The sequence below is a fragment of the Martes martes genome (genome assembly GCF_963455335.1).
Source record: "Martes martes genome assembly, chromosome: 4".
NCBI classification, from domain to species: domain Eukaryota; kingdom Metazoa; phylum Chordata; class Mammalia; order Carnivora; family Mustelidae; genus Martes; species Martes martes.
Window position 1 is genome coordinate 34747904 of NC_137891.1, and position 19082 is coordinate 34766985.

The 19082-nt window shown below is 47.0% G+C and overlaps 1 protein-coding gene across 1 annotated transcript; it reads right to left on the reverse strand.

Annotated features, from left to right (window-relative positions):
• Positions 1 to 2749: 2749 nt before the first annotated feature.
• ODF1 (outer dense fiber of sperm tails 1) lies at positions 2750 to 11738 on the reverse strand (the record flags this gene model as incomplete). The annotated part of the gene is made up of 2 exons (XM_080802463.1): positions 2750 to 3182; positions 11422 to 11738. The coding sequence occupies 2 exons, from the start codon at positions 11736 to 11738 to the stop codon at positions 2750 to 2752; spliced, it is 750 nt and encodes a 249-aa protein (XP_080658589.1).
• Between the last annotated feature and the right edge of the window lie 7344 nt (positions 11739 to 19082).

The window sequence follows — 19082 nt, forward strand, 5'->3', positions numbered from 1 at the left end:
TGGACGAAGGAGGGTGTTTCAGGTGGACTCAGAGCCATAGAGCTGTCTGAGCCCCAGGGGTCCATCTGACCAGTAAAAGGCAATTTTGAGATGAGCAAATGTTACTTCTCCTCCCTCATACCCACTTTCTCCTCCATCTCAGGAACCTAGTTAGTTCATGCAATGAACCCTGCTTTCTGCCTTCCTTCCAGGATGCAGACAAGAGCCCCACCCAAGCCCGGACTCCTCTGGCCTGCGTCACTTTCCAGCCGTCCTCTGTGAACGGTGGGCACTTCCCACCTGCACCATACCATTCAGTTCTTGAGTCCACACTGTCAAGTGTCTTGACAATACACTGCAGGTGTTAGTCTGGCCTTGCCTAGAAGGAAGTCCTGGAGAGGTACTGCTCCTTTATAACGGCTCCTGGCACCGCGCTTTGCTCAGAGCAGCTACTCAGCAAGTACACATTTGCCTTTATAGCAAGTCTTTCCCTGTGAGGGTGGTGAGCAGACTCGGACAACCAACCCACCACCCACCGCAGGGCAGTCTCTGAGCTGAGGGCTGGCCACTGGCTTCCCCTGAGGCATCGTCCAAGGTAGTGATGTCAACAATGCATTCCATGCAAAGGCCCAGCTCTGGAAGGCCCTGCTGGCCTCTCCTAGCCCTTGTAAATTCATTGTCTTTGGCATTCCCTTCTTCCCTAATCCCTCCACGCTCCCCCTCCTTCAATTTAATTTCAGGCATTTGTGAAAGGGGTATTTTCTTCTCTCCATCCCTGCTGCAGAGCACCGTACCTGGCATTAAAAATCATAAAATCTACGGGGCTCCCCATGTATGAGGGCAGCGGGAGCAGGAGATGCCATGGACCCAGCTGATGCCTCCTATGCTGGAGCTTGGAGCAGACTTACGGCAAGCAACGTGACTTCAGTGGCTAAAGTGACATATCCTGCCCAAGGGGGGCTCATAACCCAATTCAGACTACTCTCCCCTGTCCTCTTAAAAAGAAAAAAATCATAAAGACTCACTGGATGAACGAATTACTGGGCTGACGGGAGGGTGTGTGGGTGAGCGGGGAAATGAAGGACTGGACAGGTGCCAAGAGCGGTGTGGAACGACACTTTCCAGAGGACAGAGATTTCTGTTTGTCTGAGACCCACATGGGATTCTGTTTGAATTCACGGGGTGAAATTTTTTCAAAATCATTTTCCAAAATGTGTAGCTTAGAAACTAGAATATTTATAAATCAAGTTATGGCAAGACACTTGTAAGTGTAACTGTACAATTTGGTACACACAAACATACTTATTTATATGTAGTTCCTAAATAATAAATTTTTGAGATGTTCGGTGTTTTTTATTCACCACCCGTATTAGAGGGCCATTACGTCCCTCAATTGAAAGCAAAATATGTCTGCCATCACCATCAATATTCTTTAACCTTGAACTCGAAGGAAGCTTTTAAAGAAAAAAGGCTGGGAGAGCTTTAAGATCCCAAGCAGAGTTTCTCAACCTTAGCTGCAGGTTTCAATTACCTAGGGAGGCATTTTCAAGTCTCCATGCCCAGGCTGCACCTCAAATCTATTAATTAGAAACTCTGGAAATGGGAGCCAAGCATGAGTATTTTTTCTTTTCTTAATAAAAGGCCTGTTTTTCCTTTTTCTTTTTAATATTTTTCACTCTCTCTTTTCTATTCTTTTTTTCCTTTGGTTTGGTGTCCATATTTTTAAAGCTCCCCCAAGTGATTCCCATGTGCAGTCAAGGCTGAGAATCACTGCTTTAATCCACACGTAGCTGAGACCATTGAAAGAAGCCCGTGCAAACGTGAGGTTTTATGTTCCCGAAAGGACTCAGCTCAGAAACTGGCACTTGTCTCATTCTGATCCCTCCCAACAGGTGCTTCTTCCTTTTCACTTATTTCTGTCTTGGCCATCCTGGATGGCTCATGGGTAATGTCCGGGAGGACCCACGTTCAGGCGATAGATGATGATTTTGTGATACGCTAGCAGGTTGTGAAAGCAGTAGTTTTTCATTCACGAACTTTGAACTGAACTTCTGTGTCTACAAGAAGTTTCAGGGCTTGATAAAAGCAGTTGAAATAAATCACAAGGAGGTTGCAAAGCAGCCTGAACCAGAGCTGGGCATTCCCTCCAAATCACAGAAATGTTGAGAAACGGAAAGCTGTTAAAGGACACGGCACCCTAAGTCCGTGAACGTGCATCTCCCCCCTCCACCCCCACCTACCCACCCACACCCACTCCCGTGCTTTGGCGCTCTGATCCGTTGACCCAGTAAAACACCCCAGTGCATTTCCCAAGCAGAGCGCGTGCCCCAGTGCGCCCCACTGCGGTAGCTTTGCAAAGTGCTTGCCTTCAACCCCACTGGTCTCCACGTGGGCTTTATCAGCTTGGTTTCCGAGCTAGGCCATCTCACCGGATGGCTTGGAGAAACAGCGTCTGGGGATGCCCACCCAGACAGTATCTTTTCCTGGAAGTTGGCGGTAGCTGGTACCGGGAGGACACAGAGGGGCCCGACCTCCCCGGCTGGCCTTCCTTCGGTTCCCCACCGCCTGTTCCGGGCGATGCCCACTAACCGCGCCGCGCTCCCGCAGCAGGTTGCGCCAAAAGACTTTCACACGCCACGGGTGTGTTGCAGTTATGTATTCAGTTTCCTAGGGACTTGAGTACCACGGGCCGTGGGAAGAGGAAGAGAAACACTGGAAGAGCTGCCTGGCTGGAGTACGGGCTTTCCGCTAAGTTATGGGCTCCTACGCTTTACAAAATCATCTTTCTACAGGAAAATCGGCTCCCGCAGGGGTAACACGGGCTGCAGGGGTCGCAGGGGTTGCAGGGGTTGCAGGGGCTGCAGGGGCTGCAGGGGCTGCAGGGGTTGCAGGGGTTGCAGGGAGACGTGCAGGGGTAGCATGGAGACTCGATCTTGACGCAGCTGCCCAGCCCGTAGGAGTACGTCACGTCCTTCTCGTCCACGCACGGCGGCAGGCTGAACTCTTTGCAGATGTTCATGTAGCTGTACTTCTTCGAGCCGAGGCAGTCGTACCTGTTCTCCCGCTCGGCCGACACGCACACCTTGCCGTCCTTCACCCGAACTTTGACTTGATCGGGCTCAAAGCCGCACACGTTTACTGATCCTAAAATGTTACTGCTACAGCAAGAGGAGGCCAGGATTCTATTTGTTGTTCTTCTTAGTCTGCAATTGGGAAAAAGGGAGAGGGTCTCAGAAGCAGATCTCAGACACAGCTTGAGAAATAAGTATTAGTATTATTATTATAATATATATGTTATATATATATTATATATATTATATATTATATATGTTATATATATTATATATTATATATGTTATATATATTATATATTATATATATTACATATTACTATATAATAGTAAATAGTATTTATTATTACTATTATTTTTTAAGTAAGCCGTCTGCCCCACTTGGGCCTTGAACTCAGGACTCCAGGATCAAGAATCACGTGCTCTAGCCAGCAAGGCGCCCAATCTCTCTATTTGATTTTGTTCTTGTTTTTGTTTTAAATAGCAAAACTAAACACTAGTCATTGTGAAAAGTCAAACTTTATGGAATTGTGTAAAGTAAAAAATGAGAGCCCTCCCATGTAAATCGCACTCTCCGGCGCATAAACCTCTGAACAACAGATGGCGGCTTGGCCTTCCAGATCTTTCTCTTGCATTTGAGTCCCAGGTCCTTTTCTTATTAATTGTGGAAACTTGCCTCAGTTTCCTCATCTGTAAAATGGAAATAATAACAGCACCTACATCTTAGGGCTTTGGGAAGATTAGATGAGATTATAAGTTTTGCTTAATGCTGTCCTTGATCCATTATAAATCTTGCTTAATTGTTACTGTGATCATTATTACTACTGTTAAATGGAGACTCCTGAGACTTTTTTTTAAAGGGGATCCTACTAATATACCATGTAAAATCTGCATGTTAAAGATAGCTGCCAGCCTCAGAACCCAGCCCTGCTACCCATGAGACTGGGGACCCCATTGGGCCATCCCACAGACCAGGCCTGAAGTCTCCATCAACGAATGACAAGGTGAAAGCGCCCCAGCAAACAGAGGTCCCTGTGGTTCCTATAGCGCCATTTAGCAGTCCTGAGTGAATCCTTCATAGTAAAAAAATAACACAGCAGCTCTCACTGATTGAGCACTTGTGGAATACTGAGAAGTAGGAAAGCCAAGTGTCTAAAAGCACAGGTTCTGCAGCCAGAAATTTTAGGTTCAAATGGTGGCTCTTATCCACCTAGGATAAGTTACTTAGCTTCTTTGTGCCCCAGTCTCCTCATCTGTAAAATTGGAACAATAATAGTAGCCTACTTCTAGAGTTGTGAGGTTTAAGTGAATGAATGATAAGTATTTATAGCAGTGCTTGGCACACAGGTTAGACAGCCTTGGGTTAGCCCTACATGCTTTGACCTTCCTTGGGGTCCTTTTTTTTTTTTTTTTTTTTTTTCCCTATTTGCTGATCCTTCCAAGGACAACCTAATATTCTGAAATGGCCTTTTTATCCCTTAACAGGAAAAAAAATCTGTGTTCTAAGAGACAGTCCTGGCAAATCTTCTTGCATCTCTTAGCCTTACTGTTGGTAGGAATGCAAGTTGGTACAGCTACTTTGGAAAACATAGTGGAGGTTTCTTAAAAAGTTAAAAATAGAGCTACCCTATGACCCAGCAATTGCACTACTGGATATTTACCCCAAAGATACAGACATAGTGAAAAGAAGGGTCATATGCACCCCAATGTTCATAGCAGCAATGTCCACAAGAGCCAAGCTGTGGAAGGAGCTGAGATGAATGGATAAAGAAGATGTGGTCCATATACGCAATGGAATATTTACTCAGCCATTAGAAAGGCTGAATACCCAGTATTTGCATCAATGTGGGTGGAACTGGAGGGAATTATACTAAGTGAAATGAGCAGAGAAAGACAATTATCATATGATTTCACTTATTTGTGGAACATAAGGAATAGCATGGAGAACATTAGGAGAAGGTAGGGGAAAATGAAGGGGAGAGAATCGGAGGGGGGGATGAACCATAAAAGACTGTGGACTCCGAGAAACAAACTGAGGTTTTTAGAAGGGCAGCAGGTGGGGGGATGCATTGGCCCAGTGACGGGTATTAAGGAGGGCAGGTATTGCATGGAGCACTGGGTGTTATATGCAAACAATGAATCATGGAACACTACATCAAAAACTAATGAGGTACTGTAGGGTGACATAATTTAAAAAAAAAAAAAAAAAGGAAGGCCTTGGAGTGTGCAATCTCTAGAACCTCTTCCAGTTTGACAAATCTAAACTTTGTGATTCGATGATTGGTTTGAGATACCTTTTTAATTCTTTCCTGTTATGCTGAATTTTGTTTATACTCCTCTTTTTGTTATGTAAGTTATATGAGTTCATTGCAGAAAACTTAGAAAATATACAGATAAACAAAAAGATGGAATATTTTGTAAAAAAAAAACAAAAAAAAAACAAAAAAAAAACCCATAATCCTATAGAGCATGTAACATTTTCATGTTAGATTTTCTTCCTGTGTGTATTTCTACATACATATGTAGATTCTGGTGTGTGTCCTTATTAAACCATGTTACACATACTGCTTTGAATGTGTATTTTTCGCTTGATGGTCTCTAACATGATTGGTTTAACAAGTGTGAGCCCTTAGACCGAAGGTTACAAATCAAGGCTCTTAAGAGGCTAATTAATTACAAATGATTAAATGGAATAATCTAGAAGACCAACAGAAACAACTGTGCTGGGCACCCAGAGGACTGTGATGGTCAGCTTCGTTTCCACCTCTAGCTCCAAGGAACGTGGGGTGCAGGGGGTGCAGATGTCTCTCGTGCCCGGAGTATGCCAGGATACCCACAGGCCACACTCCGGAGAAAGGAAGAGAACTGGACTTAAAAAAAAAAAAAAAAAAAAAAACTTTAAAAAAAAATCTTTATCTCTGTGGAACAAAACAAACAGGAGAAAACACACTCTATCTTCCATGGATGGACAGAGAATAGCTTCCGAAGATGCCCCGTGTCCTCCCTAGATGGCCCAGGGCCTGGAAGGCTGAACAGCCAAAGCCAAGAGCGGAACAGAGAGCAGAACGAGTGCACCTGGGTCTCTCAAGAGGCTCCCATGGTGTGGATGTGGGCTGAGAATGAGAGTCCTGTTCAGCTCAGACCTTCCCACTGGGGATGAAAACACCAAACCTTGCCATGAAGGGGGCTGGGCCTCACAAAACAGGGCCAAGGAGCCCAGGCAGGGTTGCTAGGACCCCTCACGACAGCCTTACTGATTCCATCAAACGCCTCCTGCCCTTTTCAGGAGATGGATCCGGCAGCCAGTTCTACAAGCCAAAGCCAGCTTCCAGATCCTTCTCCTTCTGTCAGCCATCTAAGTCTCAGAGTGCAATTGCATGTGTTGTCGTTGTGGTTGTTTTGGCTCCGGCCCTGCCACTCGGGCCCCTTTGCCCCTGCAGCAGCTACACAAAGGTCTCACCAATGCAAGCCTTCAGGAAATTGCTTAAAAAGTCTTGGCCAAGTTAGGTCTTCTTCCTTTCACTTCTCGGTCAGGGGTTATCAGCGGGGATGTGTGGGTTTCAGAGAAATTGCAGGAGCTGTATTTTACTCATCAGCTCTAGCTCTGAACTTGCAACTTGACTCCTGTCTGGCGATGTACCTATCACCCCGCAGGGGAATGCCCTTGGCTCTGCGGTGTTCTGGGCAAAGGGAGATCCCCTCCTGTAATTGTGATCATGAGGTTGGAGCTGGACCACGTAAATGTAGGGCAATCAGCCCCTTGGTTCGTCGCAGAAGCCTGGCAGAGGCGTTGAGGGAGAGTGAGTGGCCGACAGTGTCTGGGTCTGCCACTCTGGGCTGCCAGCTCTCCTCCCTGCGGCAGCTCAAGTTCTCCAGAATGTTTCCTGGAAGTGAAACACCCTGCCCCCGGCAACAGTGAGCTATACGGTCAGCCCTTTAATCACAAAGACATGGATGAAGTCCAGCCTTGTGCTAAATAAAATAATGAAGATGTCAAAAAGGCCTCTCTCTACCCAGGAGCAGAGGGGAGCCGGTCTTCTTGTAGCAGTCCTGGGAGGACTTTGCCTTTTCTCCTAATGGTAGACCCCTTCCAAAGACCCACGGAACTCCATTCTTCCTTTCCAACTCATCTTTCATTTTCTCTTCTTTTTTTCTCCCTCCTCCCCTTCCCTGCCCTGTCTTCCGACTTCTGTTTGATACTGAAGAGCGGTGTCATTCCGGGAGCAGAGTAGCAAACGCAGGTGCATTGGAGCTCCCAGTGGTGCTCGTTAGAACACAGCTGGCTGCGTCCCACCCCCAGAGTTTCCAATTCAGTGGGCAGGGGGAGGAGCCCAGAATTTGCATTTCTAACAAGTTCCAGGTGATGCTGGTCCGGAGCCCACTCTTTGAGAACCACTGACCAGGTGGTTAAGCGCATGGATTCCAGACTCAGGCAAACCTGGCTTCAAGCCCCGGCTTTCTCAGCTCCTCAAGGTCAAGAACATGGCTCCTGAGGGAGGCCTGGGTGGCTCAGTTGGTTAAGCGGCTGCCTTCGGCTCGGGTCATGATCCCAGGGTCCTGGGATCGAGTCCCACATCGGGCTCCTTGCTCAGCAGGGAACCTGCTTCTCCGTCTGCCTGTACTCACTCTCTCTGACAAATAAATAAATAAATTAAAAAAAAAAAAGAACATGGCTCCTGAATCTGCTTCAGCATCTCTAAGAGAGCCAAGATGTTACAAGGATCAAATGAAGATGAAAGGTCTCGCCTAATTTTCACTCAATAAAGGTAAGTCTCTTTATCAGGCTGGACCTGGTGCTGCTGGCGGGGACTGAGCTCCCAGATCTGGGGTTAGGAAAGGATTAGGAAAGGAACAGCGGGCCACACTCGTTTCCTCCTCTGCAGGGACGCTGATGGTCAGAGTGTTATGCTCTGCCCTGTGGGTCAGAGCTTGGAGGGATGGAGAGATTTCCCGAGGGCTTAGACCTGGGCAGGGACTCCCAGATTCCCCCCACTCCCCACCCCCACCCCCGCCAAGGCTGATAGTCATCAGCCACACCAAGCCCAGTGAGTCAATGAAAACCTTAATCCTAGAGGTGAAGGAAAACAAGGAAACAAAGGAGAGGGCGACAGCAGATTTTTGAAGTTTGCAGAAGATGGTGCCCCTCCGGTGCGGGGATTTTCAAGGGAATATCGTACTGAGATTCAGACCAACCATAGACGGTGGTTGGGGGAGTGAAGGGAAGCGCAGTCTCAATCTGAGTTTCCAGGTATTAATTAGTAAAGGGTGTGAGCTTGACCCCAATGCACCCAGATAGCACAGCTGTAATCAAGCATTTGTCAGCAAGGACTATCGCGCTGGGGCTCGGGGTCAAAAAGGGGCATCCTTTCATTAGACAATCAACTCCTTCCCGCAGGGCAGAGGAGGGGCTGGCTTTCCTTTACACCCTTTCCGTAGGGAGGATCCAGAAGGCTTCCAAGCCTCATGGTGAATCACGTGCAAACTTCAGACAGGCTGGTGGCTTTGGCTTCTTACAAAGGAAGCCAGACCCCGTCCCTCAGTCCCTCCAAATCCAGAAGAGGCAGGAGGAAAATCAGGGGAACCACTAGTGCTTGAGGCGCAAAGGGTAGTCTGGGGAGGAAAAGAGAATCTCAAAGAAGCTAAGAAACAGAAGTACTTACTTGAGTGCCGACTAAAGAAGTTCCTGCCAAGGTATCTTTTGAAGCCGCTGCTAGGTACACAATGGCAATGGATTGGACCTATACCTCGTCTAAAAACACACATGTGCATCAGCCAAATAACATAGACTCAGGAATGTTCATGCAACTTAGGGCAGAAATGTCAGCCAAGCCTTCCTACCAGTTATCAAAAGAAACAGTTTGACTCTCACACAGAAAAACAATTTCAGTGGGGGTATGGCAGCTACAGACCAGGGAATCTTTCCTCTTGGACGAAGAACCTCAGGATAACACGGGCTGGCATCCGAAAGGACATGTCCTACCTAACCCAGCTGGTAACATCATTTAAAGGGGTCGGAGGTCACATGAATATGATTTCTAAACTCACAAAGCCTTGGGCAAGGTTTCATACCCAAGATTGTTTCCAAAAAATCTAATCAACATGGTATTTCTGGATCTATTTAGTCATGCTTTGGGGGCTAGGGTTGAGATTAGGAAAAAGAGGCATTTCGTTGGAAGAAAAAAATGTTAACGGTAGGAGTCTTCTGGGACTGGGACTAGATCAGGGTTTAACATTTTCATCCATGGTCAGGAAAATGGAATACTTAAGTTTGCAGGTGACACTAAGCCCTCCTGGATAGTGAAATGTCAGGCTGTCAGAAAGAGAGCACAGAATGGCTTCACAAGGTAGTATGAATGGGAAGAAAGTGGCTGGGAGGAGACACAGGAGAGTAAGCCCGAGGTCATTTCCAGAATGGACTCAGAGTTATCAGTTCAGAGACTGGGGAATTCATGTAAAGACATCACCAAATTCATACACTGCCTCAGGCAGAGAAAAAAAAATCAGCAAAAATCCATTATCGAGAAAAATCTCACAGCCCACAGAAAACATTATCTCTTGTATAAACCACACTGCTGAGAATTAAGCTTGAGGTTGTGTCCACCACATGCCGAGAAATAGGGACCGGAGCTGGCGGAGGGTGTCCAGAGGGCGAAGAACAGAGAGGCATTCTTGGAGAGTCTGGAGAGGAGGGACAGCCAGGAGACAAAACCTGGAAGGACTTGGATGGAGGGGATTCAAGGATTCAGAGGCACAGGGACAGTGGATACAGGCCTGCTCGCAAGTAACCCTCCCTGTAGACCAATTAAAAAAGGAATCCCTGACTCAGTGCGCAAAACTTACGTAACTTGATGCTCTGAGGTATAAAAATAAAAACTATTTCAGATTGAGTGTAGATGAATTTAGAGGCAATAAGCCCATCCCAAACTATGGACAGGTTCATTCCTGACCTTTGGTGACTGATGACCTGGCCAATAGTTGCTCTATTGCCTTTTCTAGTGTAATATTCCAGTCACTGCTCTCAAGTGTCTGTCTGTGTCTCAAACTCTGTATTTTTCCATCCATCCACCCACCTACCTATCTACCTATCTACCTACCTACCTACCTACCTATCTACCCATCTAATCTATTAATCTACCATGGGGATAGGAAGGATGTAGTTTAAGGATAGAAACTTGCAATGAGCAGTAAATAAGTTCTGAGATGTAATGCCCAGTATAGGGAACCTAGACAATATGGTGTTATGCTCGTCAGACTTGGTAAGGGACTACAGTGCAATTATTCCAACCACTAAAAAGAAATGATCCTCATGGAACATGAGAAGGGTGCTAATTATCACTACAATGACAATCATCATACTATGTAAATGTATCAAACACATGATACACCTTAAATTGACACAATCGTATATGTCAAGTATATTTATCAAAAAAATCTATCATCCGTTTGTGCCCACCTTGCTAAAAGCAGTAGCATATTAAGTAGTCTTTCTTGCCTCTTTCATTCAATATATCAATGTAAAAAATGCTTCATCATTCTGCTCTATATCTACCTAGTGTCCCAGGATATGGCTTATTTATTTATTATCATAAATAAATTTAACCATCATTTTCATCAATTGTACCAGACCAGCTGGCATACAGTGCGAAGTGAGAGACGGAAGGCTTTCTCCGGCCATCAGAGGAAATGTAATCAAACAAAATTGTAAAAAGTGGCTTTGAAAATTACCCAATTCGATTAAAGCTCTCTCAGCTCTGCTCTGAAAGCTACACCTCTCGGTTCTGCAGTTCTTGTGCACAACCTCTGCTGCCGCTGGAGGGGAGACCACAGAGCGGGCCCTGCTCCAGATGGATTTGAAGGCGGCCTGGAGTTGGGGAATGGGAGGCGGCTTTTCCCACCAAACCCAGGGAACGCCTCTGTTGCTCAATTTGCTCCCCTGACTGTTCTTGAAGCCTCTGGCAAACATTAAGGAGCTGATCAATTGTTATTGCTTCTCCCGTAGTCATTTCTGTAAGCCCAAATATACTCAAATCACTTTACTCCTAACCAGAAAAAATGTTTAGTCTGCTCCTTCCAATAGCTTTTTAACGACGCCCCCTCTCTCTTCCCCTCATTAGAGCCCCGTCATTCATCACGTTGGCACTCCAGCTAGAAGCCCACAACCATCTCGCCCATCAACATCATTCCACTGTCCTTTGAGACTCTCACGATTGCCACCGCGACCCATGGACTCTTCTTTCCTTAAACCTAGGCTGAGACGGGACCCGTTACCCCCAGTCCTTCCCATCTTTGTGTGAGTGGCCACCGCTCCGCCCCCTCCCCCCAACCCTCCCTTGACTCCTAAACCTTCATGGGGCGATGCTAAAAATCGTACTTAGCCAGCTCTCTTTTTTCGTCCTCTATGGCTCTAATGGCTTTCCTCTCCAAACTTCTGAGCGACGGTCGCAGGCAGTAGAGCTTGACATCACACAGGCAGCACGGGTAGAGATCGCAGAGGCCGCAGGAGCGCGCCCGCTTGGAGTAGCAGAGGCAGTAGGGGTAGGGGTGCAGGTCGCAGCAACAGTAGGGGTGCATGTACAAGTCGCACAGACACCGCGTGCACTCGTCAATGCATCGCAGCTGCCTCAGCTCCCGGTCCACCTTCTTTATGTCCCTTCTAACACTGTCCAAGAGACAACTCAGTGCAGCCATTACAGTCACACCTTATTGTTTCGTGAGTACCTTTGGGAAATGGCACTCAGGGGGAAAAAAATTGTTCTAAGCTCTTCTCAGAAGTTTCTTTTAAAAATAAATGAGGCCCACATGGTCCACTTGCTTTAAAGCTGGGGGTCTGTGACCTCACCACCTGCTGCGTATTATGACATAGTCTTCTGGTTACCACGTGAACCGCACCCAGTCCTGGTCTCCAGAGACCCACCTTGGGGTTACAGAGCTGCCCTCAGAACCACACTGGTGTTGAGATTTCATTCACCCTGAAGTTGGGTGGGTCCCCTCAAGCAGTCACAGCTCTTTGGGATTCATGGCCATGACCTTCGGCGTCTTTGGCTTGTGTATGGCCTCAGCCTGACTAGGGCTGCAAAGATCACCGGGTGGGGGAAGGAAGGAGCCGCCTGGCTCCTTTCTCTCTGCCCTTCTAGCTCCAGCTTGACTGGACACTTAGCGCCTATAGTCTAGGAGTCATTCTGGCTCCCAGTTGATGTGTACAAAGGCTTCTTTCTTCACAGAGCTTTCCTGTGTTCTTGCCGAGTCATTCTCAAGTCAGCCTCCGTCCTTGACCTTCTTAGCCCCAAGTCTCTGAGTCTTGCCCATTCTTTCCTTTCTTTTCTTTCTTTTTTTTTTTTTAAGATTTTATTTATTTGAGAGAGAAAGAGGGAGATAGAGACAGAAAGCACAAGCAGGGGGTGGGAGGAGAAGAAGGAGAAGCAGACTCCCTGATGAGTAGGGAGCCTGACACGGGACTGGATCCCAGGATACTGGGACCATGACTTGAGCCAAAGGCAGACGCTTAACCGACAGAGCCCCCCAGGCGCCCCGTCCTGCCCATTCTTTGATATCTGGCATCTTTGCTTCCCTGGAGCTTCAGTTCTCTGGTGCCCAGGGTCCTGCTCTCAAGCTCCCATCTCCCAGTGCCCAGGATCCTGTTGGTCACTGCCTCCCAGCAATTTCACCTCCAGCCTTCTGTCCAAGCCTCTAGGGGCCTTGTCTCCAAGTACCCCTCAAATGTTGCTGCTTGATACTCTAACAGCCGACTGTCCAATGTTGCTTAAAGCCAGCTACCTGAAATCCTCATCTGGGCCAGTTTCCTGTGCTCCCAGCAGGATCAGTATGCTGGACCTCGGTCAGCCTCAGCCTTGGTGCAGGTACTTCTACTCCTCTGGGCCAGTCCCTTCAGACCACTCTCCGGCTCTCAAATCCCCTATTTATGGAGTAAGTCATAGGGTACTTGAGGGCAAGCACTTGAATGTAGCACCAGAAGAGACAAGAGCCAGGTGTGAAGGGACTCGTGGGCCAACTAAGGGGTTTGAACTTGATTTTGAGCACAATGAAGAATCACTAATTTTCTTTTCTGTTGAGAGGAGTTGAAAGATAAGTCTGATAGATAACGTTCAGCCCCCAGCATTGTAAGGGGACAACAGCAGAAGTAACTTCTGCTGGAAAGAAAGGACAACCAAAGTCTGGACTAGGGATCATGGCTGTAGGGATGGTGAGAAGGAACCCAGTGGGATCCCCTTCCCCTCATGTCTGCTCAGACTCATCCCATCTACTTTCCACATTGCAGCCAGCATGATTTTCATGTATGAATCGTCACCCCCCAACCCCGCCCGCCCTTCTCCGTCCTCTTAGAAAAAGGGCCCAGTCCTTACAAAGTGCTGAACAATAGGGCCTCTGCCTCCCTCTCCATCTCTTCCCCCATTATTATTCCTGTAATTCATTATGCTTCAGCCACAGTGACCTTTCTCAAGGTCTAACTCATTTCACCTCCTTCAGGACTGGTGTGCACACTGTTCCATCTGTTTAGGAATTGAGCTCCCCACCCCATGCCCTTGATCTAGAATTAGTTAACTCTGGAGGGATTCTTTATTTTATTTTAAGTATTTTATTTATTTATTTGACAGAGAGAGATCACAAGTAGACAGAGAGGCAGGCAGGGGAGGGGGGCGGGAAGCAGGCTCCGCACTGAGCAGAGAGCCCGATGCGGGACTCGATCCCAGGACCCTGAGATCATGACCTGAGTCGAAGGCAGCGGCTTAACCCACTGAGCCACCCAGGTGCCCCTGGAGGGATTCTTTAGAACTCCTTTTAAATGTCCCTTCCTCAGAGAAGGCTTCCTGCCCCCCCCCACCCCCAACTAAGCATTTATAAGCACACATTTCTTTCATGACATCATTTGTCTATTTCCCCAACTAGGCTGTATGCTCTATGAAGGAGGGACCTTGTCTATTTTTGCTCACCATTAGATACCTAATGCAATGCCTGGAGTGTAACAGGGGCTTAGAACTTATTCATCGAGTGAACAAATGAGTGAATTAAACTGAACTTAGTGAACAGAATGAGGATGAAGGGAGGGAGGAATTAGTAATGACTCCTAGGTTTCTAGCTTGGCAGAATGGTTGCCATTGACTGAGGAAGAAGAGTAAGTCTAGGGTCTAGGCTAAATATGAGGTGTTACTGACAAGTTTAAGGTGGAAATGTTGAATAGCCTGCAAATAAGTGGGTCTAGAACTCACAGGAAAGCTGGGCCAGAGATACAAATTCAGGACCCACCAGTCCATACACAGTCGGAACCCTGGAGCAGACAAGATCCTTCAGGAGAAGGAATAGATTGAGAAAAGAAGGGAGCTCAGGTACGATCCCAAGAACAATAACAAGCAATGGAGAAAGTGAAGGAGCTCCTGATTACTCCTAGAAGGGGTCATCAGAGAGGTGAGAGCCACCTACACAGACGTCTAGACCAAGCCTAGCATTCCCCAGTGTTCCCCAGCCGTGACCTAGGGGGCCCCCTTCTGTGCAGATGACATGTCTTAGTAAAGAGGATAAGTTTCCCTGGAGGTATGAGAACGGGAGGCTGGCCCCTGACTCATCTGGGATATGATAAAGCAAAAGTGAATCATCTTCCTCTATAGACAAATGCTTACATCTCTCAAGAGCGATCCCACCCGACTCTGAAGCATGAACTCTGTTAATAGGAATATGGCCCGCTCTTTCCTGAGAGTTCACTGAAGGAATTATACAGATTTCTTTAGCTCCAAGTGATAGACTTCTGAATTCCTACATCATGATGAATTCTATCCCTTAGCAAATGTCAGCAAAGGTTAAAACAAGTAAGCTTTTGGTTTTAGATTCTTAAACACACAGGTTCCAGAATTTAAGTGCACACATCTGTATATACATGGCACATTACTAAGATGGTTACAGCTTTATTTTAGCTAGGATTCTTCCATGATCCTATCCTCCTAGTGATTTTACTCTTCACCGTAAAGCATATTCTTGACATCATTTCAAGTGACTCAACAAAGATAAGATCTCCTTTAAAGATCAAATGGAAATATGACCTATCCATGTCAGAAGGAGATTATAGAAATTTACCAGATTTGATAGAAACCCACAGGAAAGATCTACAGTCACAGCTCCCTGAAGCGTACACACAAGAAGCTTCCATGGGCTCTAACGTGGAGATGGGGGCCCTTTCTTACATAGGACCATGTCTGTGGAGGCTCCCATCCCCTGTGGCTTGTGCCCAGACAGAACCTCCTCTGGGATGGAAGGCAGGCCTTGGCAGTTTCCCAGGCTGGGAAAAATGGATGCTTGGTCCTCAGTGTTGGTGGAACTATCAGCTAAAGAAGGTCTTTCTACCTCTTCCACCAGCTGGCCAGCTACAGGTCAAGTCCATTCAATGGGGCTATATTTCAAACATAGTCCTCTACCAATCACTAGATCGATATGTGATACTTACACACTGAATACCGAAATCCTACATATGAGGAGTTCTCAACTGTGTTAACAAGAATTCATTGAAGGTGAGAGACCCCTTGGGAATGAACTGCGGTTATCTCTGAGTAGTGGAATTATAGATGACTTTTTCAATTCTCTTTCTAGACTTTTTGGGGGATTTTTAAGTGTCCTCAATGAGGATATTGCCAATTTTAGAATGAAACTTTTTGAGAGTGTACTATCTGTCACACTATCAGCTTTGCCCTGAATCGCTAAGCCCACTGCTGGCCTCTGCCTCTCAAATCCAAGTGGGCTTCAGGACCACCCTCTGAGGTTTGCTGTCCAAGAAGTCTTCCTATGGTGGACATCCAGTGTTTGGCCTGCCCATTTTCCAGAGCTACCTCCCCTCCTACCCTGCCTTCTGCCGTCAGGTACTGACAGTAGAGTTGCCCAGTCAAAGGGGAGGTACGCAACCAAAGATGGCCGATCCAGCTCTCTTCTGGGACTCTGATCTTTCACAGGGAGACTAGTGACGGCTGTGGCTGACAGTAGACCCTGAAGAGATAATACCTTAGTTACTTGCCCTTTTCTGTCGTTTTCAAATTAGTTCTTCAACTTTGCTTTGAGTCTGTGAGCTCTCCATATTTTTCCAATAAATTTCTGTTTCTCTTACGTTATTCTGTCGGTTTCAGTTACTTATGACTGAAGAACACAGTGATACAACAACTGTCCCAACCCACCGCCCCGGACCTGTCCAAGGGGGACCACTCCAAGCTGAATCCGTAGGTCAGCTGTTGCTCCAGTGGATGTGGTCCCATGCTAGCCCAGCTCCTTCCTCTTAACCTAGAGCTAGCTGCATCAATGTAGCCGCCGTGACTGAAAGCCCTAAGTAAGTGCACGATAGCACTTTAGACCACTGACAAATTAAAACCTGATGCTGCTAAGAAAAGTTGCTTCATAAAAATGAATTCTCTCTCTCTCTCCTCTGAGAGGGAAAAGGCTAAGGACCGGAGAGAGTGAGCGCAGGAGGCTCCCAGAATCTGCTGTTTGTATGACCCATAATTGGAGCTTGGGAAGAGATGAGCAAATGGTTTGAATTGTGGTCATTCAAACTAGGGAAATGTCTAGAAACACCTGGGAAGGCCCATCCACGGACACTGGCTCTGGGGCAGGAGAGACGTCACTGAGGTCAGAACCTCAGAACCTCAGAACTCAGGCTAATTTTTAAAACCAAGATTGCAAAAAATCTTGAGCTTTGGGAAACTGGAGTCATCCAGACCCACTTCCTGCTGAGCCAGGAATCCCTGCTCCAAGCACCTCAGGCAGGTAAGCTTGGAAGAACTGGGGTTTGTATACAGATGGGGTGTCCCCTTACTGGTTTAGGGACTCCTATGACCAGCCATAGCCGCTCGTATAATTTTATTCCTCTTTCCCCACCCTCCACCGGTCCTACAAGGTCTTTAACAAATATCTTCCTGCTAAAAAAGGTGAGGAGGGATGAGGAGGAAGAGGATGTTTGTCAATAACTTTCCAGCTACGCCCAGCAGGAGTGAAATTGGGGAGGGGCGTTTGCTCTTCGCAGGCAGAGTCTGAAAAGGCATCTCAGCAGGTAGTTCCTTTTCTTCTTTCGGCAAATGAGATCATGCAGGCGTTACTGGAAAGGAGGCATGGGAATTTTATAGGCCAAGTATATACATGAGTAAATTTTCTCACTAAGATTTGAGGAGTGGACATGGTGTGTGAGTGATCACCATCTGGCTTTGCCTGGGACTGAATACTTTCCTGGACGTGGGACTTTAATGTCAAAACTGAGGCAGGGGATGCAGCCAGGAGAAGAAGGTGGGAAGCCAAAGTGCCTCTCGTGGCCCATGCATAATACACCCGGTTAAATGATGGGGCTGGCCTCCGTGGGGTGCAGACCTGTGTTCCTGCTTTAAAGGCTGGTAAGGAGCCTCACTGAGTGTTGGGTTCTCCGTGACAGCTGTGGGCTCTGACTCCTCTTTTCCCTGCCCTCTCAGATCCCTTCTCCTCCCCCTCCCCTTGAATTCTCCAAGAAAAATCATTAGCTCATTCTGGATTGTTCTTGATGAGGACAGAGACCAAAACCCTTCCTTGAACTTCACACTGGAGTTATTCACACGTAAGAGCACACTGCCTGTTCCCCCGGCCAGAAACCGAAGGGCTTGCCTGTACTGCGGACAGTGTCCCAGTTAGCTCGAGGGGGTCGAGAAGGTTTATTATTCTCCGACCAGCACCCCATGACCACCTACATCCGAACAGATGCTTGGTTGAACCGTAATGATAGTTTATATCTAGCGAGTGCTTGAGCCTGTGTCAGGCTGATCCTCACAACGGCCCCATGAAGAAGAGATTATTTACCCCCATTTTACAGATGAGACTGAGGCACAGAGTTCACACAGCAAGTGGCAGAGCTCAGTTCCACCCTGGCAGTCAGCCTCTAGTGTCTTCATCTTCAAAGATCGGTGGCCCTTAAGATGATATCTCTTGGGCCCCCTGGTGGCTCAGTTGGTTAAGCGTCTGCCTTTGGCTCAGGTCATTGTCTCAGGGTTCTGGATCAAGTCCTGCGTTGGGCTCCCTGCTCAGGGCGAAGTCTGCTTCCCCCTCTACCACTCCACCCTGCTCTTAAGAGCTCACTCTGTCTCGCTCTCTCATGCTCTTTCTCTCACAAATAAATACATAAAATCTTTTTTTTTTTTTTAAAGTAGCAACAGGGGGCACTTGGGGTGCTCCGTTGGCCGTCTGCTTTTGGCTCAGGTCATGATCTCAGGGTCCTGGGATCAAGCCCCATGTTGGGCTCCCTTCTCAGCGGGGAGTCTGCTTCTCCTCCTCCCTGCTCATGCTCTCTGTCACTCTCTTTGTCTGTCTCTCTCTCTCTCAAATAAATAACTAAAATCTTTAAAAAAAAAAAAAAAAAGCAATAGTAAACCCATTACATATTAACATGGTAACATTTTATTATGGGAACTCTGTTTCCAAAACAGAAAACATGTAATGGTGGGGCATTATTTTGCATTTTTACAAATCTTTCTAATATCTGGCTTTATAGAGGACAGATGACATATCTTCTTCTGCCTTCCCGTCTGTTGAGATGGGTCATGTTTTGTTATAGTATGTTTGCTTTAAGTACGAAAGGGAAACCAGCTTTACACAAATGTGTAGTTGAAGAAGGAAGAACATCTCATTCCCCTACAGGGGTCTTGGGGATCCCATGCTGTGAATCACTGCTTTCCTTATAGTTCTGGAAGTTAGCCAGCACCCTGGCATCTCGAAGGTACCATAACTAAGCTTTTCCTAAAAGCTTTAATTCAGCCTCACTTTGGAGAACTTGTTCTAGAGGTTCTGGGGCATCTGCTTACCTGTTGATCCCTTCTCTGATGGTGCATATTGATAAATAAGACCCATATAACTGTTTCCTCCTGAACTGAACCCCACTACCATCCACTGGGGGAAGACTGGGGGGGAACCTGGCGATAATCCTTCTAAGACCTGACCTGCTTCCCACCCTAGGTATAAATTTCTGCAAGAAAGGAGGTCCCCAACCAGAGCTAGTCAGCCAGGCTCTTTCTCCTGGGACTTGGGCAT